At 38.4% G+C, this 27,669-nt stretch overlaps 1 protein-coding gene across 1 annotated transcript in view; it reads left to right on the forward strand.

Annotated features, from left to right (window-relative positions):
• Window positions 1–20,205: 20,205 nt before the first annotated feature.
• Window positions 20,206–27,669, forward strand: part of LOC137252716 (prostaglandin D2 receptor) — an 88,571-nt gene continuing 81,107 nt past the window's right edge. The window contains exon 1 of the mRNA XM_067788771.1: window positions 20,206–21,405. Within this exon, the coding sequence (XP_067644872.1) occupies window positions 21,149–21,405 (257 nt within the window). The 5' untranslated portion in view covers window positions 20,206–21,148. The remainder of the gene's footprint in view (window positions 21,406–27,669) is intronic.

A 27,669-nucleotide genomic window follows, 5' to 3' on the forward strand; every position in this document is an offset into this window, starting at 1 on the left:
GGACTTTGTCTAACAACAGCGCATTCAAGTTACCAGGACCGGATGGGATATATCCCTGTCTATTACAGCTGGGAATACACCATATAACTCCAGTCTTATCCAACCTATATTAGGCATCGCAATTAAACAGAGGGTGCCACAGGGTGGTGTCCGAACAACGCATTTGTTTAATTTCTACATACTAAAGCTCCATTCCCTAAAAGAAATAAGACCTGGTCCTCCAAATCCACGGCCACTCATTTAACGACGTGAACTGAACAACATACACTAATCCACCCCAGCAGAAGAAGAAAGTAGACAGATTAAACTCAGAATCAACCCTGGCATACGTAATGTATGTCCTGCATTCTACGTGTTTCTAGATGACACCAACCATATTTCCAATTTTAATGTGGAGCCTACGTCTCTAACTCCAATTTCCCTATGGTCTACCTGTCAAAACTGCTAGTTTCCTTGGACTCCTGAGTGAGTGGTCGTACTCAATGAATTGGGCGAAGCACTATTAAAACAACAGCAACAGAATACGAAAGCAATAAGAAAATTCATAGAAAATCCCGTATTGCAACTATGTGATACAATGACCCTACGCTGAGAATCTTAAGGAATTTTAATTTTAATTTTTGCAAAACAGGGAATCCATATAATGACTCTGATTAGAGGTCTGGTTCACCAAAACTTCAAGTAATCGATACCAATTTCAGGCAGAAATCCGTGATATAGAAGTTTGCGGTATAGAAAGTCCTCGGTGAGTATCCTCATTATATCGGACAGCCAGGCACCATACCTGCCTTGCAGTCTTAAACAATTACGGCTAAGCTACCGGATGAGTAAATTGGAGTCCTACATGATCTGGGAGACAAAAACAAGGTTTTGTTAGGATGGCTTACCGCTTATCAGGGATGAAGGTGATGAATAGGCCGACTACCTAGCCAAGCAGGTAACTATATCAGTATCCTAATATCCAGGGCCTTTCTGTGAGTCACAAGAGCACACATTTAGGAAAGCATAAGTAATTGGGAAACAAAGCAGTTCAGAGGACACTGGATTGAATGCCCAGGGCAATGGTAGGTCAAATTGTTTATAGTCACAGTAAGGGGAAATCATTTATCTAAGTAGACGATTTTGTGAGCTGGAGCATAAAACGTCAGTTCATGTTCTCTGTGAATGTGTCGCTTTGGCAAGGCACAGACTCTCTCGTCGAGGTGGCGAGCTTCTTAATCCCTTCGTGATAAGGAGTAAAAAACCTGAAGAAGTACTTAATACAGTAATGGCCTCCACATACAGTAAAAGATTGAAAGCTCAAGCACAATAGATCTAAATAAAGGACGCAGTGCAGTGTCAGCCGCCGCGGTGGGTTCAAGTGCCGGGCAAAGTAACGCCAAAAATTGAGAAACACGTTTTTTAAAATAAAACGAGTTTTTCTAAACGGGGCGTAGTGATTTGGAAAACACTCCGAGTATATTTCCGCCATGAAAAGCTTCCCAGTGAGGCTTAGTAATAATAGTAATGGGCATGGCAAACTCACAGGGCCTTTATTGACAAATACTACAAATTATCAAACTGTAAACATTTATACTCAACCCAATTACTTAAACCTATTTACATTTACTATGTATTTTTGACGAGCGTACATGCGCTCACTGAACTCACAAATACCTAAAATTTTAAGAGGATTTACACTCATTAAACGTCATCAAATATTTGTATTAAAAAATTTCATTCACCCACCCCACTTACAACGTCGCCATTGACACGGGTTCGAAATACAATTTGCGCGCAACGGGACGTGCAAAAGCATTAAATCGCAAAATTATTTAGTTCATACAAACATACATATGTACATCTGATTGTATTAGAGCGGGTCAAATTGTATGGATGGATTTTTTTTATCAGGGGTATAGCAAAAACGTAATCTACAGATGATTCTAAGAAAATTTGTTGAAGACACCATAGCTGTAAGTCCGATTTCGAGTCCCCGACTTTTGCAAAATAGATATTTTGCCATATGAATGTAGGGTTTGGCCAAAAAATCTTCATAGCTTCTGATAGAATCATAAGTAAAATATCATATTGGGCTTACTTTAAAGGTAATTTACGTACATTTCAGAATCTGTATTAATATCTATAGTGTAGAGATATCAGGCTTAAATTATGAGAAATTAGCCTAAAATGAACTTTTAATTACTATATTATCAATTTTACCAAATAATAAGTTCAAAACATTTCCTACAACTACAACTTTTTATACTCAGTTGAGCAGAGCTCACAGAGTATATTAAGTTTGATTGGATAACGGTTGGTTGTACATATATAAAGGAATCGAGATAGATATAGATTTCCATATATCAAAATAATCAGGATCGAAAAAAAATTTAATTGAGCCATGTCCGTCCGTCCGTCCGTCCGTCCGTCCGTTAACACGATAACTTGAGTAAATTTTGAGGTATCTTGATGAAATTTGGTATGCAGTTTCCTGAGCACTCATCTCAGATCGCTATTTAAAATAAACTATATCGGACTATAACCACGCCCACTTTTTCGATATCGAAAATTTCGAAAAACCGAATAAGTGCGATAATTCATTACCAAAGACAGATAAAGCAACGAAACTTGGTAGATGAGTTGAACTTATGACGCAGAATAGAAAATTAGTAAAATTTTGGACAATAGGCGTGGCACCGCCCACTTTTAAAAGAAGGTAATTTAAAAGTTTTGCAAGCTGTAATTTGGCAGTCGTTGAAGGTATCATGATGAAATTTGGCAGGAACGTTACTCCTATTACTATATGTATGCTTAATAAAAATTAGCAAAATTGGAGAAGGACCACGCCCACTTTAAAAAAAATTTTTTTTAAAGTAAAATTTTAACAAAAAATTTAATATCTTTACAGTATATAAGTAAATTATGACAACATTCAACTCCAGTAATGATATGGTGCAACAATATACAAAAATAAAAGAAAATTTCAAAATGGGCGTGGCTCCGCCCTTTTTCCTTTAATTTGTCTAGGATACTTTTAACGCCATAAGTCGAACAAAAATTAACCAATCCTTTTGAAATTTGGTAGGGGTATAGATTTTATGGCGTCAACTGTTTTCTATGAAAATGGGCGAAATCGGTTGATGCCACGCCCAGTTTTTATACACAGTCGTCCGTCTGTCCTTCCGCATGGCCGTCAACACGATAACTAGAGCAAAAATCAACATATCTTTACTGAACTTAGTTCACGTACTTATCTGAACGCACTTTATCTTGGTATAAAAAATGAACGAAATCCGACTATGACCACGCCCACTTTTTCGATATCGAAAATTACGAAAAATGAAAAAAATGCCATAATTCTATACCAAATACGAAAAAAGGGAGGAAACATGGTAATTGGATTGGTTTATTGACGCGAAATATAACTTTAGAAAAAACTTTGTAAAATGGTTGTGACACCTACCATATTAAGTAGAAGAAAATGAAAAAGTTCTGCAGGGCAAAATAAAAAACCTTTGAAATCTTGGCAGGTATTACATATATAAATAAATTAGCGGTATCCAACAGATGATGTTCTGGGTCACCCTGGTCCACATTTTGGTCGATATCTGGAAAACCACCACTCCCTTTTAATACCTTTAATTTGATACCCATATCGTACAAACACATTCTAGAGTCACCCCTGGTCCACTTTTATGGCGATATTTCGAAACGGCGTCCACCTATAGAACTAAGGTCCACTCCCTTTTAAAATACTCATTAACATCATTCGTTTGATGCCCAGATGGTACAAACAAATTCTAGGGTCACCCCTGGTTCACCTTTGTGGCGATATCTCGAAACGGCGTCCACCTATGGAACTAAGGATTACTCACTTTTAAAATACTCATAAACACCTTTCTTTTGATACCCATATCGTACAAACGCATTCTAGACTCAACCCTGATCCACCTTTATGGCTATATCCCTAAATGGCGTCCACCTATAGAACTATGGCCCACTCCCTCATAAAATACTCTTTAATGCCCTTCATTTGATACACATGTCATACAAACACATTCCAGGGTTTCCCTCGGTTCATTTTCCTACATGGTTATTTTCCCTTATGTTGTCACCATAGCTCTCAACTGAGTATGTAATGTTCGGTTACACCCGAACTTAACCTTCCTTACTTGTTCTACTTACAGTTAACCATGTGGGCTAAGATACTTGAATAAGATATCATAAGTGGTTACAGGTTCTAGATAGGGGACTGTTATCAGTCTTAGACCGGCCATAGTGACGAATGTCACGCGTGATTAGTTATCACGTCCTGCACGAGTTGCTCCTGCTTCTGCTGATAATGGCGGATCTAGAGAGGACAACTCGATAAAACCCGCACCACTGAGTCATTGTGCCGAGCTCAGGGGAGGGAGGACTCTTTAAGAGTCAAGATTGGTACACAACGGTGACGGACTGGATTGTTTAGGGCTTTTGATTATTGACATTAAATTTCGACTTGATGACTTTGGGCTGGTAGGTGCGGTATTCTGCCACCTTAGTAGGTCGGGGTGAAACCCTACCGAAATGGCTGGTAGGCTAATGCTGCACCTGCCCACGTCCCGTTAAAATCGTGGCGGGCCTCAAGGTACGTTCCGGCTCCGTCGCCGTTAAGTTGGTGGTGTAGGTGCGGTTGAAAATTTTCCCGCTTCGCGTCCTGTCTGGCTCTGAACGCATTACTCATAAGGTAATGCGTCAACCCTCGAGTGGCCTCCCTGCGTAGCATAGATAACCACGAGACCGTTGAAGGGCGACTACACAATCGGCTCCGGATAGCGGCCTTGAGTGGGGACTTTTTAGAATGGACACGACTAACACGAATACACCAAGGATGGGGTGCGGAAGAAGAGCGGTTTTGATGGAAATCCATCAAATCAATCTTCAGTACTCTAAGGCGGCTCCCGCAAATTTGTTGCTCTGCCTTGAAAAAGGCGGAGTGGATATAGTCCTTGTCCAGGAGCCGTGCCTGAGTATTAACGGTAGTAAGATTTCTAGATTAAGGACTGGAAAATTCAACACCTTGGTGCATGGGCAGGCAAGCAGGCCTAGATCCTGTGTGCTTCTTAAAAAAGAAATTAATGCTTTTTTTCTCTCTTATTTCAGCAATGCTTTCGTAAACACGGTCTGCCTCGAGCGAGGAAGTAATGAAATGTGGGTAGTCTCAGCGTACATGCCCCACGGGGACGTAGCGGGACCACCACCTGCGATACTGGGCGAAATCACCGCTGAAGCAAGGCGGAGAGGTGTTGGCGTGATCATCGGTGCCGATGCTAATGCCCATCATAGCATCTGGGGAAGCTCGGATACCAACACTTGAGGTTAGTCTTTATTTACTTTTATTGTAGATGAGGGAATTTGTATATGTAATAGGGGGAATGACCCGACTTTTATTACTGCGGTAAGGGAGGAGGTCCTGGACCTCATCCTGGTTAGTAGAGAACTGGAAAGTCGGATATCTGGCTGGAGGGTTCTCTACGAGCACTCCTCTGATCACCGATATATTCAGTTCTCGGTGAAAGAAGAACGTCCCGGTAAAATATCTTTTAAGAACCCTAAAAGTACTAACTGGGACTTGTATTGTAGGAAGCTGGAAGAGCTATTGCCTGCGGCGCCTACCATTAGTTCGGACCTGTCTGAGATAGACGTTCTGGTGGAAAACTTCACCCCGGCAAGCAATAGCGCCTTTCAGCTGTCCTGTTCATTGAAAACTTATAGGGGGAAGGGCAAGCCGCCCTGGTGGTCGGACTCTCTTGACTACCTAAGAGCGTCCATTCGGCGGCTCTTCAACAGAGCCAGGAGGAGTAAATTACCCTCGGACTGGGAGCTCTATAAGGTGAGTCTGGGGATTTATAAATATGAAATAAGGATAGCCAAGCGAAATGTATGGCGAAGCTTCTGCGAAAACGTAGAAGGCTGCAATGAATCCACGAGGCTTAGAAAAATACTCTCTAGGAATCCCGCTCCTCTGGGGTATCTGAGAGATGATGGTGGGGACTGGTCGATAAGTAGCGAGGAGTCCCTGAAGTTTTTACTGGACAATCATTTTCCCGATGTCCCGGTTGCGCAGGGATCTTCGCCTGCATAGTCGGCGGTCGTTGGCCATGCAGAAGTGCCTGCCATTCCAATACGGGAAAGTCAAATAACCTGGGCTATAGGGTCGTTCAAGCCCCATAAGTCTCCGGGCCCGGATGGAATCATTCCTGCGCAACTTCAAAAGTATTTGGGGATTTCCTGCCGCTGGTTGGCCGTCATCTGTACTAAATGCCTCAGGCTTAACTATATCCCGAAGTCTTGGCACACGGTTAGGGTTATTTTCATTCCGAAAGCCGGAAGAAGCTCTCATGTATCACCTAAGGATGTCAGGCCAATCAGTCTCTCGTCGTTTCTTCTGAAGACGTTTGAGCGGTTGATTGACCTGTACCTACGGGAAAGGATACCTCGGGGGTTACTGTCGGCTTCACAGCATGCGTACTGCAAGGGCGGATCGACGAAAAAGGCTGTCCATTCGATTTTAAAGTAAATAGAGGGGTCCCTAGAACACAAAGAGTATGCTCTGGGTGCCTTTCTAGACATCGAGGGGGCTTTTAACAATGTCTTATCGGGGGCAATCGAAAGAGCTCTGGTGGGTTTAGAAGTCGAGGTGGCTTTGGTTGAATTTATTAGCAAACTTCTATGCGGCAGAATTGTCGCAGCGGAGTGGGCAGGGGCCATAATTAAGAGGAAGGTGTGCAGGGGTACACAATAGGGGGGTGTCCTATCTCCTCTCCTCTGGTTTGTGGTAGTCAACGAGCTTCTTGTGGAGCTGGAAGCCAATGGTTGTCGGGTGGTTGCCTATGCAGATGACCGCGCTATCCTAGTCAGAGGCAAATTTCTGGGCACCGTGCGCGATGTTCTGCAGGGCTACCTGGATACTGTGGCTAGGTGGGCTGAATCATGTGGATTGGCGGTCAACCCGGGAAAAACGGAATTGGTTCTTTTTACAAGGAGATATAAGATGCCCGATTTCAGAACTACCCCGATTGGAGGGGTACCGTTGGTACTTTCGGATAGGGTTAAATATTTGTGGATTGTTTTGGGCAAGAAACTGTCCTGGAGACCCAATGTGGAAGATCGGGCCAGGAAGGCCGCCATTGGAAAGAATGGGGACTCTCGCCAGGAGTACTGCACTGGCTTTATGACATGGTGGTCAAACCGATTCTGCTATATAGGGTGCTGGTCTGGTGGAAAGCACTGGACACGGCGAGCACCTCCAAAATGTTAGTGTCAGTGCAACGGAAGGCGCTGATCGGTATCAGTTGCGCTCTCAGAACAACACCTACCTTGACACTGAACGTCATGTATGCCGATAACTGCTCCCTATACAACCTTCACCCCAGTCATTCCAGAGAGAGAGGAGAGGGGAATAGGAATTATCTTGGGCATGGGACCGGTTAACTTGTTCACAGATGGGTCGAAGCTGGATGGAAAGGTTGGTGGGGGGGGGGGGGGGGGGGGGGGGGGGGGGGGTCTTTTGTCAAGAGCTAAATTTAAGCCGCAAGTTTAAGTTGGCTGATCACTGCAGTGTATTCCAAGCGGAAGTTGCTGCGATTAAGGATGCGGTGGATGGAATGCTATCCAGTGCTACTACGGTTAGGGAATTTAACATCTACTCTGATAGCCAAGCGGCTATCAAGGCCTTGAGCTCAACTACAGTGCGATCGAGGGTGGTTTGGGAGTGCTTGACCTCGCTTGCGATTGCATCGAATTATTTTACAATTAAGATTATCTGGGTCCCGGGGCATAGTGATATCCCGGGTAACTATCAAGCGGATCTCTTAGCCCGCATCGGTAAAACTGAACCAGATGAAGATGGCTGGGGGAATACCCCGGGCCCGGGGTTTCTGAGTAGAGTCTTTAGTTGTTCCATGTGCAACTTTTAAGCCGAATTTCAAAAGCAACGAATATCTGCATTTCGCGTTAATATTATAGTGAAGTGTGAAAAATAAAAATCTATATATATAAAATATATATGTGTTAGTTGGTCGCCGGTGTTTCAAGAGATGCGTCGGTCGATTTTGTTCAAGCTTTCACACAAGTTGCGTATACCTCACGCGGTGGTTATTACATAGCTTTGATTGCGATCGACGTACAGGGTCTAGAGATATGGCCGAAAAATGGACCCGTGTACCCCTAGAGTGTGTGGGTAATATGGATATTAAATGAAAGCCGTTGCTGAAAGCTCTAAAGTAATTTTCATTCTGATATTCGATTTAGTCGCATCAAGCTGGCAAAACTGATAAATATGCATGTGAATCCGAAATAAGGACATGAATTAATAATACCCACAAACCTATTTACATACGTCCTATGCGATTTGCCTGAAATTTGGTATATAAATTTGCCTATATTATTATTTACGACCCTTTTTCCGGGAAGTAGACCGGAAACGGACTGGGACTGAGACTCGGAGTGGGACTGGAACTGAGAATCGGAGTGGTACTGGGACTGTTCCTCTGGGACAGACAATAAGGGATGAAGAAGAATGAGAAGAACTTTAGAGAAGAGAAAAGAGAGAAGGAGGAGACTGAGAAAGAGATAGAAAGAGACGAAGATGGAGATAGATGAAGCAAAAAAGTTGGAGGGAGGAGTGAATAAAAGGATTATGAAAAAGTGAAGAGGGGAAGGGTAGAGTTAGACGGAAAAAGATTATTAAAATGTATGCATATATGCCAAATTTAGGGCAGAACAACGTCTGCCGGGTCTGCTAGTTGTTAATAAAATGTTGTAATTTTCTACATAACACGTGGCACCGCCCGTTTAAAACAAAAGTGTCCCCATTTCCTGTTACAATAAAACTTGATAAGTGAAATATCATTGATTCAAAACTATTTTTTGCTAAGTTATAGCTTATTATTCAAGTCTACGGCCCTTTTAAACTTGTTTTATATCTAAGCTGCTTGGTCTTTAAGCGATCCCGTCCATTTTTACTAGAAATATTTTCTGCTATAGGGAAAATTTGTGTACCCAATTTTATTACGATCCGTTAATTTTTGTTCGAGTTATGGCTCCCGAAACATAGAAAATTACTTAGTAATAAAAGGGGAGGTGCACGCCCATTTTTTTAAATTTGAAGTTTTTCCTATTTATTGTTATAAGCCCAGTTGGGAAATGAAAAAGCTCCTTTTTTGCAAAGATATAGCTTATCTTATTCGTCCACGACCCTTTTAAAAATGTTTTATATAAAAGTGGGCGTGGTCCTTAACCGATTTCGTTAATTTTTCTTCAAAGCATTCCTTATAGTAAAGGCAACCTCTCTGCCAAATTTTGTTACGATAGGTTTAAAGATTTTTGATTTACGATTAATAATATTTGTAAAATTGATTTTATCGCAAGTGGGCGGTGCAACGCCCATTTTAAAAAATGTTTCAAAATTTTTATCAAGTGTCTCAATATCAGTCCACGCGTCAAATTCCAATATTCTAGGTATATTATTTACTAAATAATTAGGTTTTTTGTGTTTTCAAAAATCTTATATATATAAAAAGTGGGCGTGGTTATCATCCGATTTTTCTCATTTCTAATACTAATCTATTCTGGGTCCAGATAAGCTCGTTTATCAAATTTGGTAAAGATATCTCAATATTTACTAAAGTTATCGTGTTAACGGGCAGGCGGACGGACGGACATGGCTCAATCAAATTTTTTTTCGACACTGATGATTTTGATATATGAAAGTTTATTTCTATCTCGATTCCTTTATACCTGTACAACCAACCGTTATCCAATCAAAGTTAATATAATCTTTGTGCAAAGCACGCTAAGTATAAAAACGTGAAGTTGTTTTTGGCTGTTACAGCAGAAAGTCGTGAAAAGCAACCACGAATGGAGAGCAAAAAAGATTTCAAAAAATAATAACATAACATTACATTTATTTTGAAAAATACGTTAAAATGGTCTATTCTAAGTAAAAAAATAATTGTTTAAATAAATTACATTAAAATTATAAAAAGTGTGTTTTTTTTTGCTTACTACTTGAAAATATGGGTTTGTTTTTGAAAATTATTTTCTCTGAAACGAATTCGAAAAAAGAAAAACTGTCTGAATGAAAGTTGTTGGAAATATTCTGAACTTATTTTAGGTGTATAGAAAAAAATTTTCCATAAGAAATTTGTTAAAAATAATAATATAATAATAATTAAGATTGATATCTCTACTAAAATTCAAAAACACTAAGATGTTAATACAGATTCTGAAATGTGCGTAAAATACCTTTAAAGTAGCCCAATATGATATTTTTCCTATAATTATATCAGAAGCTATGAAGATTTTTTGGCCAAACCCTACATTCAAATGCGAAATATCTATTTCGCAAAAGTCGGGGACTCGAAATCGGACTTACAGCTATGGTGTCTTCAACAATTTTTCTTAGAATCATCTGTAGATTACGTTTTTGCTATACTCCTGAATGAAAAAAAATTTGACCCGCTCTAATACATATGGACGTTCAAACATAGATACTTACAATTCATGTAACAATTTTTGTTATTTGCCTCTTTTTATTGCTCGTTGGTTATGCGAATTAAATTTAGATATTTATCAAAACAAAATTAAATGACTTAACATACATAATTACGTACGATTGTGGGTGTATATTTAGGTTCGCATATAAAAAGGAAATAAATTGCTTGGGAGTTTCGCACACAGTGGCCTAAATAATTTGTTTCCATTTTCATTGACTACGAATTATTGCGTTGCTGGCGCTTTCCGCTAAATTTATCCTTTTACCTTGTTTTGATGTAGTCAATGACGTTCATAAAGATCATAAGTTATTACAAATTATGTATGATTGCGATCTGCATACATTACTGCATAAATACAAGCAGGGTACTATATAATTGACCGAAAAGTGATATAAAATATTTGAATTAATTTAATAAGATACATTTTGAGTTCATTGCTTTTTCTGTCATTGTTAGTCACCGTGTATTATTTTACATTTTCTGTCTAATAATAACTAAGTTTGTCCAAGACGTAGTCAGTAAAGGGATTACAGAGCATTCTTGAATAATAATACTGTAACGAATTTAGTGTAACTCTGCTTATTTTCAACCCTCTACTAACGTTCGTATCGCTAAACTGTTGAATAAATAACTCCAATATTGAATTATGCAAAATGGTCTTTATTAGACTACAATTACACTTCCACTTCTCGACAGATAGCGTGCTTAAATCAAACTGACTTGTCATGCCTGAACTGTGGCTGTTGTTTGGTTTCCTCGTTGGCATATTTCTAGGCGCTTCTATTTCTAGAATTTACTAGTTAGTTACCAGCTATAACTACGTTTATAGCTTCGCATATGCGCGTGTATATGTGAGTGATACTTGCACAAATTATTGCCTACTTTTGGGAGTATCTCAGATATATTCATGTGTTTGTGCGTTGCTCTCCGCTGCTTGTATGGACATATGTATAGACATAATGATTGATTTATTGATGTGCATACAAGTCACTGCTTAGTGTTGGCTTAGAGATGATAGTATCCCTTAGTGTTGCTAATATTCGTCACAATACTTTCGCTGACTTACTTGTAAGAATTTCATCGAATTTGGATCGAAAAAATTAGATAAGAATTTGAAAATTTTCAAACCAGCTTTTAAGTAAATTCTCGATGAGCTAGATACTTAAATTTCAAACTTAATGCAGAGGTCGATGACAGCCGATGACACGATACAAAAAGATTCGCTAGGGGGCGCACGGGATGAGATATTTAGAAATATCGTACGAAACGGAGGGAATTTCGGGATTGATTTTTATGTAAGTTTTCATTGAGCTACAAGCGTAAAGCTTAACAGATAGGTTAAGACACCGAGAAAATGTAAGAAAGCCAGAAAATATAAATAAAATAAAAAAATTTTAAGCACTTCCTTTATATAAATGGACAAAAATCAGCGAAAAGTGGCTCCTTACATAAAGACATATTCTTGCTAAACTTCGATTTTTAAATTTTGACATGGAAATTGCAAAAATTTTTATGAGAAGTAAAAATATAAAGGTGGAGCGCAATTGGTTGACTAATAATATCTCCTTTCCTACCAACTTTCCAATCCAAGTAATGTGCTCTCCACTTTTATATTTTTACTTCTCGTAAATATTTTGGTAATTTCTATGTCAAAATTTAAAAATCAAAATTTAACAAGAATATGTCTTTATATAAGGAGACATGATTTTTGTCCATTTATATGGAGGAAGTGTTTAACATTTTTTTATTTTATTTTTATTATTGTAAAAAATTTAATGAGCTGATAGGCCTTAGTTAAATAAAACACAATATTTAAAGTTGTGTTTTAGTTTTACTTCGTCGATATTTCGATTTCAGTCTGAAATCATCTTCAGGAACATATGACTATGTTTGATCGACACCAGCAATATATTTTATTTTTATTGTATTGAGTTAACCTTAGTGGAAGTGGATGGCAGGAGGTCTGCCGAAATAATTGGGTTCACAAAGGCTCACCTAACAATAGTCAATGTGGTTTTGACAGGGCACTGCCCCATGGGAATCCATTCGGTACGTGCCCATATACAGAAACCCCATCCTGCTGTAGCTGTATGGAGGATGATGAGATGGAACCATTGAATCACTTTATGCTTGATCGCCCCACTTTTGCCAGAACTAGGAGAAAGTACTTCGGTCGCGACTCACTTGGATTTCCGGAGGATTTATCCAAGATTGAGATGAGTATCATTCAGAACTTTATCGTTGCTACGCAACGTTTCTCGCAACAGTTATAGCTACGTCACCGTCATTATTTTATTGTATGTGGTATCACAACGGACCTTCATGTTGTCCAAGTAAGCTTCCTCTATCAAGGCAGCTGCCACCCAACCTAACTTTAGTTTTACCAGTTAATATTGGGGGTTTAACCTCAAGCTCGAATTCTGAGATAAGTACATGTGACAGTATCACTTAAGGGATTTTTAATTTTAATGTATTAATATACATTAGATTGTACTGTTCAATGTACGCTTACCCTTGGCTGATGGTGTGATGATAGCGCGCTAATCCTATCACACAGAAGGTGCTGGGTTAAAGGTCCGGGAAAGCAACATACAAATCTTTAGAAACAAATAAGGAAGGGCTGTCTTCGGCTGTCCCCCTTGCGGGTAAGGGGTAAGCATAAGACCGCGATAGGTATCTATATATACTTGGTGCGATTTACCTCCGCGGAGATTTAGGCCGAGCTTCTCTACCAATTTGCGCCGTGCTCCTTTTCATTTTCCCTACATGTTTTGTGCCAACTCCAACTGACTGTGAAGCTTTTCATGGCAGAAATACATTCAAAGTGTTTGCCAAATCACTTCCGAGGGGCGACCTCGCTTAGAAAAACGGGTTTCTAATTATAAAAAAAACTTGTTTCTAAATTTTGACGTTATTTTTCCCTTGTGTTGAACTCAGCACCGTCGGCGCGGTAGTCGGAGCATGCTACCACCACACCATGATGTCCGCCTGCTTGCGTGACCCTATCGCGGTCAATAAAAACTGTACGAGGGGAGCAGGATAAGCCAGTTGTGACCTGTTTATAATGTATCGCATGATGCTTGTATTCAGGTCTTACCTCCCGTCCTAGGGATCAGCCTCTATTGGAAGATTCGCGGGGACTATGGCTTCGTGTCGCATGTTGGCTTTTTCCTTATTGTGGGTGAGCTTTCTTTTGGGGAAGTTGACAATAAAGCACAGTTAACAAAGCTATGCAGTCTCTTCTCCGCTGAAGTATTCTCTTCGGAGTAATGTGGTTCACTTCAGCCTTCGAAGTAGACAATAAAGAATTCTCTTCAGAGTAAGTAATGCGGTCTTAATTTCTCTCGGTTCGCCCACAAGGAAAAAGCAGCCGCTTTACTTACTCTTCTAACCTAAGCATAAATATTTCAAAGATTCTTCTGCGGAAGGTCAAATAAAAGGTTGAAAAAACCCCTAAATTGTTCGGTGTATCCTGGATACAAATGGTGACAAGCAGATGCCTATCGTTTGTGAATAGAAGATGATAAATGTTGCTTTAAGGTAGGTACTCACGATAAAAGCATACTACTAGTTATCTTCGCATACCTTTAATGAATGGAGCTAAGCAATAATCTTATACCATTCGTATTATCCGAACAATCGGCTGTATAAAATGTGCAACATATGAAGGACAAATGTACATAATTAAGCGGCATTTTCTATAAGTATCAAATAAGTAACCCTTACACAAGGTTCACGTTTCTTGTTGTCAACATGAGGTAGCTATGACAATGAAACTCTTATCTCAACAGTAGGTTATGGAATACATACTGTGGTGAATATTCACATCACTAAATAAATGCACAACAACAAAAACATTAAAGCAAGCTACATAAACACATAAATCATCATTTACCAAATACATACAAGGCAACGAAGAGATAACTCACACACAGATGTAATCATCAGCCGAAGTAGTACTCACATATACACACGCATATGGCTATTCGAGAGACTATAAACTACAAATATATATGTACATATAAGGCTGGTAACCAAGCATGCATTTCGAGAAGTTACTAGACCTTAGGATAAATGGGTGGACGAGGCAACAGAGACAATAAAAGCAGCGAAAGCTGAATAGTCAGTAATCAGTTTTAATTTAATCACGCCATTGGTTGTGAAGTATAAGTGTTATTGTAAAGTACTTTCAAAGTAGTCTAATAAAGACCATTTTGCGTTATTGAATATTGGAGTTATTTATTCAAAAGTTTAGCGATTCGAACGTTTGCAGAAGGTGTAAAATAAGCGGAGTTTCCAAAACTTCGTTACAATACTATATATACGATCGATCTCTACGATTATAAAGATTCTAGCTGTTAAAGTGGGGCTTCTTATCTGAATAATCGGTTGTATGTCATATATGCTATATGTACGAACGATCTCTAAGATTTTTCCAGAAAACAATACTCGCAATATAATTAAGTTTTTTGTAAAATTTGAAGCTTTTATCTGATAAATTTGTGAGGATATGAAAAAAAACCTCTTCTATGAAAAATCGGTTGTATGGGGTATATATGCCATAGTGGTTCGATTCGGTCCGTTGCAACAAATGTCTAATCGGGTACCAAAATATACCAGTCCACCAATTTCCATCAAGATATTTCAAACATTGAGGGGTAAAATTTGCGCTCAAACAGACAAACGGGCAGACGGGCATGGCTAAATCAACTCAGTTCGTCATCCTTCTTGTTCGTTATACTTATTGGTGAGTCTATCTCATCTCCTTTAAGGACTTACAATAATGGATTTTTAACAAACTCAATATACCATTTCATTTACATGAAAGGTTTATAAAAGTTTTTTCAGTTAGAAAAAAAGTTATAATTGGGTCGTCCCTCGGCAGAGATTTGGCAAATACGCCGGGTGTATTTCTGCCATGGCGGCCACCGTGGTGTGATGGTAGCGTGCTCCGCCTACCACACCGTATGCCCTGGGTTCACACCCCGGACAAAGCAACATCAAAATTTTAGAAGTAAGGTTTTTCAATTAGAAGAAAATTTTTCTAAGCGGGGTCGCCCCTCGGCAGTGTTTGGCAAGTGCTCCGAGTGTATTTCTGCCATGAAAAGATCTCAGTGAAAACTCATTTGCCTTGCAGATGCCGTTCGGAGTAGGCATAAAACATGTAGGTCCCGTCCGGCCAATTTGTAGGGAAAATCAAGAGGAGCACGACACAAATTGGAAGAGAAGCTCTGCCTTAGATCTCTTCGGAGGTTATCGCGCCTTACATTTTTTTTTTATTTCTGCCATGAAAAGCTGCACAGAAAAAATTCGTTTGGAGTCAGCAAAATTTCCTTTTAATGAATTTAACTGAACAGAACAATAACCGCCTTTGTTTTGGACATTGTTTGACTACGCGATGAAGAGTACAAAGGAAGTTAGCAAACTTTTTTAGCAATCGAAATGAGCTCCTAGTATTGGCATTCATGGGGCTGATAAGCACAGAACATTGCTTTATATTATCACAGCTGCCGGATCTCAATTGTCAACCCCCCTCAAACAAGGGATATCCTGTTACAAATATTTATCAGGCGAGGATCTGGCGACCCTAAGCTCTTTAAGTAGCTAGGGGGTGGGGATGGCCTAGAAAGTTCAATGTGGTTATGTAAATCTCTCCCGAACATCTTACCGCTTTGATGTTAATCCAGCCTTATCAAGCCATATTTCTGACGTGTTGACTTTTGGTTTGTAACTTAACAAAGCCAATGTACAGTTAACGAAAACCGATGAGTTCAAATCGAGACTTTTATTAGGAACCTTGTCGATACCGGTTCACCTCAGCAAGTTATGATGCCCACCGTTCTACTGACATAAAATTTAAATAGAAATAACGATAAAAACCGTTAATGGGGTATGCTTAGTGATCCATATGGCGATTTTCCGATTATTTTTTGTTGTGCCTAAAAAATTGTGCTGTCAAGTTCTGCTACAAATGACATCCCTATTCTGAGGTAAGGACATGTTAAGCCAAATTAAGCTATTTTAATATGATCATTCCGCTGATTTGGGGAGAAGTTTGTATTAAAATCTAGACTGTAGAGCAGGGGTCAGCACTTTAGCACTATTGTGCTCTCATTGCGTATGCGAAAGGGCAATCACTTTCAATTCAACTCCATTAATACATATATGCTGCAATAACCCACAAACTTACATACAACATACCCCTCGATATACCGCATCGATTGATACACGCAAGCTGCATTTGGTTGGTAGTCCGAAGTTAATGTTATCAAAAACGTCATACGCACTAAGCAAACGCTCATTCAACCAATGGGAAAAATTCCCACGAGGCGTGTGGTTGCGCCAAACCACTTATCATTTATTACATTTTTTTATACTCAGCTGAGCAGAGCTCACAAAGTATATTAATTTTGTTGGCATAACGGTGCCCCGTAACGGCATAAACTATTCGGGATAGATATAGACCTCTATTTATCAAAACGATCTGGGCGAAAAAAGAAATTCATTTAGCCATGTCCGTCCGTCCGTCCCGTAAACACGATAACTTGAGTAAATTGTGAGGTATTTTAATGAAATTTGGTATGTAAGTTCCTGGGCACTCGTCTCAGATTTCTATTTAAAATGAACGAAATCGGACTATAACCACGCCCACTTTTTTAAAATTTCGAAACACCGAAAAAGTACGATGTGATGAATTACATTACCAAAGACGGATAAAGAGATGAAACTTGATAGGTCGGTTGACCTTATGACGCAGAACACGCCGCTCGCTTTTAAAAGAAGGTAATTTAAAAGTTTTGCAAGCTGTAATTTGGCAGTCTTTGAAGATATCATGATAAAATTTGGCAGGAAAGTTACTCCTGTTACTATATGTATTCTAAAAAAAGTTAGCAAAATCGGATGACGAACACGCCCACTTAAAAAAAAAATTTTAAAGTCAAATTTTAGCAAAAAATTTAATATCTTTACAGTATATAAGTAAATTATGTCAACATTCAACTCCAGTAATGATATGGTGCAACAAAATACAAAAATAAAAGAAAATTTCAAAATGGGCGTGGCTCCAATGGCTAGAATACTTTTAATGCCATAAGTCGAACAAAAATTTACGAAACGTAGGGCCGGAACAGTGGAATAATCACCACCTCTTTATTTCGTACTGGAACCTACAAGAGGTCAAATAGCCTAAAACCAAAATGCTAAAATTTATTAAAATTGACCGGAATAACCAAAAAAAATTTACCAATCCTTGTGAAATTTGGTAAGGTATCGCTTCTATGACGATAACTGTTTTATGTGAAAATGGGCGAAATTGGTTGAAGCCACGGCCAGTTTTTATACACAGTCGGTCGTCTGTCCTTCCGCTCAGACGTTAACACAATAACTTGAATAAAAATCGATATAATTTTACTAAACTTGCTTCACGTACTTAGCTGAACTCACTTTATCTTGGTAATAAAAATGGGCGAAATCGCCTTTGGCCACGCCCACTTTTTCGATATCGAAAATTTCCAAAAATGAAAAAAATGCCATAATTCAATACCAACTACGAAAAAAGGCAGGGATGCACTTTAACGTTAAGCTAATCGTTTATCAAAAAATTTCCACCGTTTCCGTTGAAACACTTCGAAATATTATCGATAAAGAAATTATCAAGATAAATTGCATCTCGTTTTTAACCGAAACGAAAAGCTTTCGTTAACGTTAAAAACGTTAACGAAAACGTGATACTTTATGTTTGAATTGTGCTGGCAATGCTATAGCCATGGTGAAGCCGTAAGGTGGCAACAACGAGCGCACATACACACACAAACTCTATGTAATTTGTTTGTGTAATTCGTTGGTGGTAATGTCAAAAATGCTCTGAGAAATGTTCGTACTGTCAAAATTCATGAGAAAAGTTGCAATCAGCTTGGATAATGCTTTCACCTTTAATGACTCCGCCATCAATCAGCTTTGCCAGCATAGTTTGAAATTAATAATCAACATAAACGATTTGATTTCGTTTTGATATGGCAGAAAACGAAACGAAATCATTTCGTTAATTTGACGATCTTAACGTTAATAAACGAAACGAAATGACTTCGTTTCGTTTATTAACGTTGATTATCGTAACGAAATGATATCGTTTCGTTGGTTAAGCATGCCTGAAAAAAGGAATGAAAAATGGTGGTTGGATTGCCCTTCAAAAAACGCGAGTACTCCATAAATAGTGTAAGGAATACTCCTTTAGGAGTATAGGAGTGTTCCAAAACTAATCTGTATTCATACAAAAAATATGCTCCAATTAACATTGTGATGTCCTAGGAGAGGAGTAGGTGATCCCACTCTCGCTTTGTTTGTAAGTTTTCCATAGAGTACATTCGTGAGAGTACTTTTCAAAGTACTTTCACTGTAGTACTCCCTGGAGCACCCACAGAGGATCATATGCCAAAGTACTAAAGAGGAATTGTGTCGGAAAGAATTATCGGAGTGAATTTAATTTAAAATGAAAGTAAATGAAGAGGGGTAATACAAATTTTATATTTTATACTACGAATATTCTTATGTTATTTAGCATTTGCGTGAATAAAGAAATTAATATCTCTCTATACTATAGTATGTATACATAAAGCGGTTGCATTTTATTAGAGTTTCCATAGTAAAATTTTATTATCAGTTATTTGTATGCAATATTTTATTTTTGGCAACTCTGTTCAATCGTCATCGTGTCGTGATCGCGGTCGTTAAAAAGCGAGCAATCATCGGCTGATGGTGGTCCGCAAACGCTTTGCAAAGGAGTATTGTTAGAGTACTCCAACATGAAGAAAATGGAACACGTAATCCAACAATTTTTGCAGGGTGGTACCCGACAGATGATGTTCTGGGTCACCCTGGTCCATATTTTGCCCTATATCTCGAAAACGCCTTCACATATACAACTAAGGGCCACTCCCTTTTAAAATACTCATTAACACCTTTCAGTTGATTCCCATATCGTACAAACACATTCTAGAGTCAGCCCTGGTCCACCTTTATAGCGATTTCCCGAAAAGGCGTCCACCTATAGAACTAAGGCCCACTCCCTTTTAAAATACTCATTAATACCTTCTATTTGATACTCATGTCATACAATCCCATTCCAGGGTTACCCTAGGTTCATTTTCCTACATAGTGATTTTCCTTATTTTGTCTCCAAAGCTGTCAGCTGAGTATGTAATGTTCGGTTACACCCGAACTTAGACTTCCTTACTTGTTTTAAATGACAATTAGGTGGACAATTACGTATCAACGAAAGCTCAGGGGATGTCTCGCTTTTTAATGCTAACAAAAAAAAGGAGAGATTTTATTTGACGAAAGTACTGATAAGCGAAGTCAAACACAAACACTTATGTATGTATGCATGCACATATGTGTATGTGTTGTACTTTCTCTTTTTGGCGATGCTGCCAACAACGAACGGCCTTTAGCGGCATCACCCAACGAAGCAGCTTCGTTACATACGCGATTGTGTTATCACAGTCAGCGGCAAGCAAACACATCAAGCGGCATCAAGTCATGCTGCTACGATTAGCACTGCCGTTGACGTAGACGCTGACTTCGACGTTGTTGTTTGTCTCCGTCGTTGTTAGCAGCTGTGCAGTATTGCTACCGGCAGTTAAATGATTGCAATTGGCACACGCTCAAACAGTACGCCGCTAGACGCGCTAACGATTGGATGTATAGAAGTATTTGCGTGCGCAAAACACAAAATAATTTGCTAAGTAAAATTTTGTAGTTTGTGTTTTTGTATGAAGCAAACGTTGGGTTTTCAATTGAGATTTTTAATTAAAATTGCAAATGAATTAAACTAGAACGTTTTGTTGAATTCATAGCTTCTATGCAAAAATGTGTATGTAATTGAATGATATAAAAGTTGAAGTAATATTTAATGCATTAATAAAAAAATAAAAATCTGAAAATCAATTAAAAAAAAGTTAATTAACTATAAAAAAATATAATTTTATCTAAATAAGTTAATTGATTTGAATGCTGTTGTGCTATACATAAACATCAGATTCAATTACCGTTATACGAAACTTGTTTACCATTGCTCCAATGCTGCTGTCCAATTGCAGCAGCTTCCAAGTGCAGCAGCTCCTGTTTTTGTTGTTGTAGTAGCAGCTCCTCAAGCTCATTGATTGCATAAAAATATTCATGCAGCTAATAAATTATTTAAAGTGACAACGAAATTCAAGTGTTTTTAATCGTATGCAAATACTCGTAATTTACAATAACAAATATAAACAAAACGAATATTTTAACAATAATTGTGCAATAAAAAGTGCCGGCTACGAAAAGTGATTAAGTGAGTTGCTTGGTTATTAGATTATGTAAAAAAAAGTTTGTTTGCTGCAACTATTAAACTAATAATTAATCAAAAATTGCAATTCTTTAGAAAAATGCAGTTATTTTCATATAACGTACACTAATAAGAAAAAATAAAATAAAATAAAAAAATATTACGTATACGCCTAGTTGGTCGCTTGTGAACAAAAACATCTGCTTAACCAGAACACAAAAACAAATAATTATAAATAAATAAGCACAACATTACATACATACCAATATCACAAATAAATAACATTCCTTAACATTAAATAACAAGCATGGAGAATACCAGCGTCTTATCTTCTTTGATCTCACTTGAAGCTAACGTCGCATCGTCAAGTGATTTCGATTGGAATGCCAGCTCAACTGCATTGCCAAGTATTGGCGCTCACACAAAGGCATTATATGCTAATCCGAAACGCTTATTATTTAGCGGCATTGTACTATTACTTGGTGTAGTTGGTAATTCTTTGGCGTTGATGATTTTGGCGCGTAAAAAAGCTACAAAGAATAGTAAATATACATTAATGTTGCGGTAAGTAAATATGTCTACGAATTAGATTTTTAAGTATTTTATGTTGATTAGATAGATGGCCCACATCCCTCGCTTAGCGGTCGACTCTGCGCCACGTATGCTTGTTGTCCCTCCTCTAATTCCAAAATATTCTGATGTCACTTCTTCCTTACTATATGTATGTAATATTTGTTCCAAATATGAGCCAAATCGAACCACAAAAACGATTTTTTTGAATACCTCGATCCTTGCGCCACCTAGCGGCGATTTTTTATAGGTCGATTTCTATTCATGTATGTATTATGTGTTCCAAATATGGACCAAATCGGACCACAAATACGATTTTTTCGAATATATCGATCTTGCGCCACCTAGCGGCAATTTTTTTCACAGGTCTGCTTCTATTCTTGCATGTATTATGTGTTCCAAATATGAGCCAGATCGGACCACAAATATAATTTTTTCGAATATCTCGATCCTTGCTCCACCTAGTGGCGATTTTTTTCATAGATCTCTTTCTATTCTTGTATGTATTATGTGTTCCAAATATGAACCAAATCGGACCACAAATACGATTTTTTGAAATATTTCGATCCATGCGCCACCTATCGGAGTTTTTTTTTTATTATTGCATTGTCATCGGGTTCTGAACTATATTCCAAGTTTCAAGCTTGTAGCTTATCGGGTAGTTACTTAAATTTCAATTACAAAATTCGTGCCAGCCAGCCTGTCAAGTCAAGTTAAATAAAACAGTTTCAAAAGCGAAGGGATGCTCACAATGTTTAATAACTGTTTGAGTTTTATAAAAAAAAAAAATAGAAAAAATTACTCTTTCTTAAAAATTGATTTTTTTACTCAAAACTTAGACTGACTCATCACCATCCTTCGTTTGGCTTATAGCGTTTTGTTTTCTGGCAAAAGTGTTACGCTTTTTGTACGCCGCGCAAAGGTTGTTTATATATGTTGTTCTATTCTAAAAAGCAGGTAACGCCTTTATGGGGTATTTCCTTCTTTTGTGAAAATTGTTGCCTGCTCGCAACACAAAGCGTTACACTCTTACCCTGCATAAAATGGCGGTGTGGCAGTACAACTCTGCTCAACCAGCTGATCGTGCCAATTTATTTTCGTAACTTCACAAATTTTTAGCGAAGAAAATTATTGCTAATGAATTTTTATTATCATTGACAGCGCGTTTGTGAAAATCAGCCATTTATGTTCTTTGCATGCACTATAAATGTTAAAAATTTTCTGGGGTAGGAGTAACTCTATTAAGGCTTTACCATTTACTTAGGCAACAATTTATTTTAGAAAAGAAAACACTATTAGCCGCCTAAACATTTTGTCTGTTTCGTAACAAGTCCCACCAGTTATTCCTCTTTCGCGATAGCTCACGCCGATTTAGAGCACCAATGGAGGTCAAGTCTTCCTCCACTTGCCTCTCCTAACTTAATGCAGGGGTCCCCCCTTCCTCTGCTTCCGAACTTCGGTGTCGACTGAAACACTTTCTTTCTACGTTCATTCGCATAACATGACCTAGTCAGCGTAGCTTTTGGGTTTTTATTCGCAGCATTATCGTCATATTTGCGTAAAGCTCATACAGCTCATCATTATACCTTCTTCAATATTCGCCATCCGCATCACAGACAGGACCATACATCTTCCGGAGAGCTTTTCTCTCGTACACTCAAGGAGCCATCTCATATTCTCCCGACACCTTCCATGATTCCAAGCCAGACATGAGGACGGGTATGTTGAGCGACCTGTAGAGCGTGACTTTTGTTCGTCGAGAAAGCGCTTTACTTCTCAATTTCCTTTCAGTCCAAAGTAGCACTTGTTGGCAAGAGTTATCCTCGGTTTGATTTCTAAGCTGTTATTGTTTTTGTAGCCTCGTTTGGTTTCGAATGGCTGGGAGAGGTCCTTCTATGGAGCTGCTGGTATTGCTTAACGTTGTTTGGCAGAGTCTTGTTAATTTTGCAGAGATCTTAAACTCAGACACAGCAGCATACACGCCGCTTCTTTATGCATTGTCAAATGTTGCTTTGAAGTCGATAAAAATATGATTAGTGCGGATTTTCTTATAGTGAGTGTTCTCCAGGAACTGGTGCATTGTATAGATCTGGTCGATAGTAGAGTAATCTGGTCTAAAGCCGCAATGATAAAGTCCAATCAGTTTGTTGACTATGGGCTTCAATCTTTCGCACAATATGCTAGATAGAACCTTATATGCGATAATGAGCAGGATGATTTTGCGATAATGGGTGCTGTTTGCGTGATTGCCTTTCTTATGGTTTGGGAAGGGTACACTTAAATTCCAATATGGAGGCATGCACACGTCCAATCATATTTGACATAGCAACACTTTGTCATTACTTGACGCCTTTTTATTTCTTAGCCGGGATATGGCCGTTCTCACTTCGTCTTATTCGGGTGCCGGAACATGGTTTCCCTCATCGGTGATTGTCGTATCGGGTTCGTCTTCTCCCTCGTTAGCTAGCAATGAGGAGAATTATCCCCTCCACAACTCGGCTAAGCTATGGTTAGGTTGAACTAACCGGTCGGTGAGGACCGGTCATAGACTAAATGATTTCATAGTGTTGCCAGAAGTTTGCTCATCGACCACACTGACCGCGACCAATCTTTTAAAATATTCCTGCCCTCTTGGCAAATACTAGAAGCTCTACAGGACCTATGCTACTTGCTGCTGCTTGAACTGATAGTTCCTTGTCCTGAATCTTTGCAGAGATTGCTTACACTTTAATGCACTTTTAAATGTGTGCTATGAGAGATTATTGCCTTAATTGCTGCTTGGCTGTCAATGTAAAGAATGGACGCGCCTGCAGTTTACGCTATTTTCTTCCTTCCTACTTTTATTTAATTGTCTGATCAACGCCCTAGATTGATAAGGAGTGTGATGACTAGTACCTAGGACCTACCTAATTATTTTCTAGCTTCTCGTATTATTATTATTTCATGTAAGTATTGTTTTCAATAAAACCGTTTAACTTAAAAATTTTTTTTAATTATTTTATTTTCAAGTTTTTAGTCTTTATTTAATTGCCTATTATTTCTCATTCTATTTAGTTCATTTAGTGACTCATTATTGCAAGGACTCTTTCCTGAGAATTTGTTACAACCTAAGTCCTCAATACATAATCCTTCCAAAGACTTTACTCGACTCTGCGCCACGTATGCTTGTCCCTCCTCCAACTCCAAAATATTTTGATGTCACTTCTACTGGACTGTACGCAATATTTGTTCCAAATATGAGCCAAATCGGGCATCATAGGTCGCTTTCTATTCATGTATGTATTATGTGTTCCAAATATAGACCAAATCAAATCGGACCACAAATACGATTTTTGTGAATATCTCGATCTTTGCGCCACCTAGCGGCGATTTTTTTCTTTTTATTGGATTGTCATCGGGTTCTGAACTATATTCCAAGTTTCAAGCTTGTAGCTTATCGGGAAGTTACTTAAATTTCAATTACAAGATTCGTTCACAACGGCCGAGCGGCCTGCCTGTCAACTCAAGCTAAATGAAACCGTTTAAAAACGCTTTTAACAACTTATAAAGCAACTGGTCGGCCTCTTATATGCTACATGTACCCCATGGTGACCGAGCCCAGAAACACACTGAAGAAAGCTGCAGGTATATCAAAACACTGCGCTCAGAGTTGCTACGGGATGTCCTCTTGTGTCACCAGAGCACCATCTATACATGGAGGCGATAGTACTCCAAAAAATGGATAGAAATGAAGTGCTGAACAAATAGTTTCTAATGAATACCCAGAATTCAGGCATCCCAAGAGATATCGGATTGAAGAAGCCCCGCCTACCAGAACTTAAGAAGTCCTCACAATAAACACTGAGGAACTCCGTCTCTTAAGAATTCAGCCCTATGAAGAAAAGAAGCATGACAAGGCCCTCAGAAACATCCACAAAAAGTCGTCGGAACCCTGTTCTTAAAAAAAAAACACCCGGAACTCGCAGTTGAGGTAAGCATTCTCCCTAACTCATCTTCGATCTGGATATGTAATGAGTTGAACTATTACTTATCAATAATCAACCACGACATACTCAGAGGTATGTTCAGCTTGTAATGGGCCTCCAAATGCCACGAACCATCTTTTCAACTGCAATGTGAAACCAACACCTCTAACACCCTTATATCTCTGGTCCAACCCTGTTGAAACAGCAAGTTTCCTCAGACTCTCGTTAGAGGATATTGATGACAATTCGTGAGTGGTCCCACCTATTGGATGGGGCGAACCACTGCTGCAAGAACACTACCATTTTAAGCGAGATGTAGTATATACCTGCTTTTTGACGGCTAATAAGCAAAATCACTGCCATGGTCCTCTTCTACTATGACCAATCTTAAGTCATATAATAGAAATCGCACTTAATTTATATTTAAAGACTAAATAGAAATTAAATGCACGGTTATCTGCAGTAGTGAGGGCAATGTCAAAACTTGCTTATCGCAGCTGATCCCAGCATACATAAACATGAGCGCAAAATATAAATCTGTTAATATTTGACCAAACCTTTTTATTTTTTTATACGTTTTGCTGTACATATATAATGCTATGTATAAACACACTCCAAATTGGCAATTTAAACATTTGGGCAATTTATTACGCAATTTATCATATTGTAATGAATTTGCTGCAAATCCTTTTATTTGCAACCCTCTGCTAAGTTCGTATCGCTAAACTGTTGAATAAATAACTCCAATATTGAATAATCGAAAAATTGCCTTTATTAAAGTACTTCACAATAACACTTATACTTTGCTACTCGCTGGCTTAACAACCAAACTGATTGATAACTCAAATGAAACTCTACTATTGGCCGCCAGATCGCGTGCTTAATCAAACTGATTGATAGCTCAACTCAAACTGAATTCCTTCTTACTCGCCTGCCCCGCTTTTATAGTTTACGCTGCATACTTCTAGGCTCTTCGATTTCCAGAAGTTACTAGTTAGTTCGGCTACAAAATCGCCAGCCACAACTACGTGCATAAATTATTGCTCTCTCTTGTGACAACTCAAATAAGATATATGCATGTGTTTGTGCATTGCCGCTCCGCTGCTCGTATACGTACATATGTGTAGACGCAATTATTTATTCGTTTATGTAGATACATAATGATTGAATTATTGATGTGCATTCACACATCGGCTTAGAAACGATAGCATCGCTCAGTGCCCTCCACCTAAGTCTGATCGTCCCGATCAGACAAATCTCCCAATCTCCTGCTTGGTTACCATCTATATACATGTATATTTGTAGTTTATGTTTTTCTTATAACCATATGCAGGTGTATGTGTGAGTAACTAATTCGTTTGATGATTACATGTGTTTGTGAGATATCCCTTCGTTTCCTTGTATGTATGTGTGTAAATGATGATTGATGCGTTCATGTATATACGAGTGGCTGCTTCATGTTTTTTTATTGTTGCGTGATTATTTATTTAGTATTAGCTTAGTGATGCTAATATTCGTCACAATACGAAAGAAGTATTCAACATTTGTTTACAGCCGAACTTTGACATTGTGCGACAGAAAATATTAAAAATTCGCCGATTTGGTCCTAAGAAATTGGGTTTGGTAGCCTAGAACAGTACTTCTTAGTTACAAATAAGTAAGTCAAAAATTATATAGACTTTCCCGCCAGACTTTGTTGTAATAAGATGGCTAAGCTCTTGCCAAGAGGTACAGCAGTGAATAAATTTCATAAAATTAAGACGAAATCTCGATTTGCTTACCACGCAGTTCAATTGGTTTTCGTATGTTTCTTTGGGAGTAGCAAAGCGCTTTCTTACTTACTTACGCACCTACTATCTATTTATTTCAAGTTTCCACATAATATTTACGCATTTCGCTATTTTCGTTCATTTTCAATAGAAGAATGCAGGATTAAGTACTCAATGATATGAAAAGTCTATGTTTGATTTTGTTCTTTCTACTCGTCTTAATGATATTAAGAGTTGATGCTCTACGACCTTTTCACTTTGTTACTTAATAATGAAAAACAATATACATATGTATGTACGTATCTACTTGTGAAGTTTCTGTTTGAATTGAACTTTAATGTAGTTTTTCTTATGAACTTTAAATAGCAAGCAGCTTTCTGTACACAGACTCCTTGCAAAAAATTATTTGTTTGAGTGATCTCTTTGAGCCATAGCGAGTACTTTAAAGTAATTTACAAAGTACAGCTTCGCCAGACAGCAGGGAACCATTTTATTTATCAACATCATTATTAACTGTTTATTTG

This window comes from Eurosta solidaginis, chromosome 5 (assembly GCF_040869045.1).
Source record: "Eurosta solidaginis isolate ZX-2024a chromosome 5, ASM4086904v1, whole genome shotgun sequence".
Classification (NCBI taxonomy): Eukaryota; Metazoa; Arthropoda; class Insecta; order Diptera; family Tephritidae; genus Eurosta; species Eurosta solidaginis.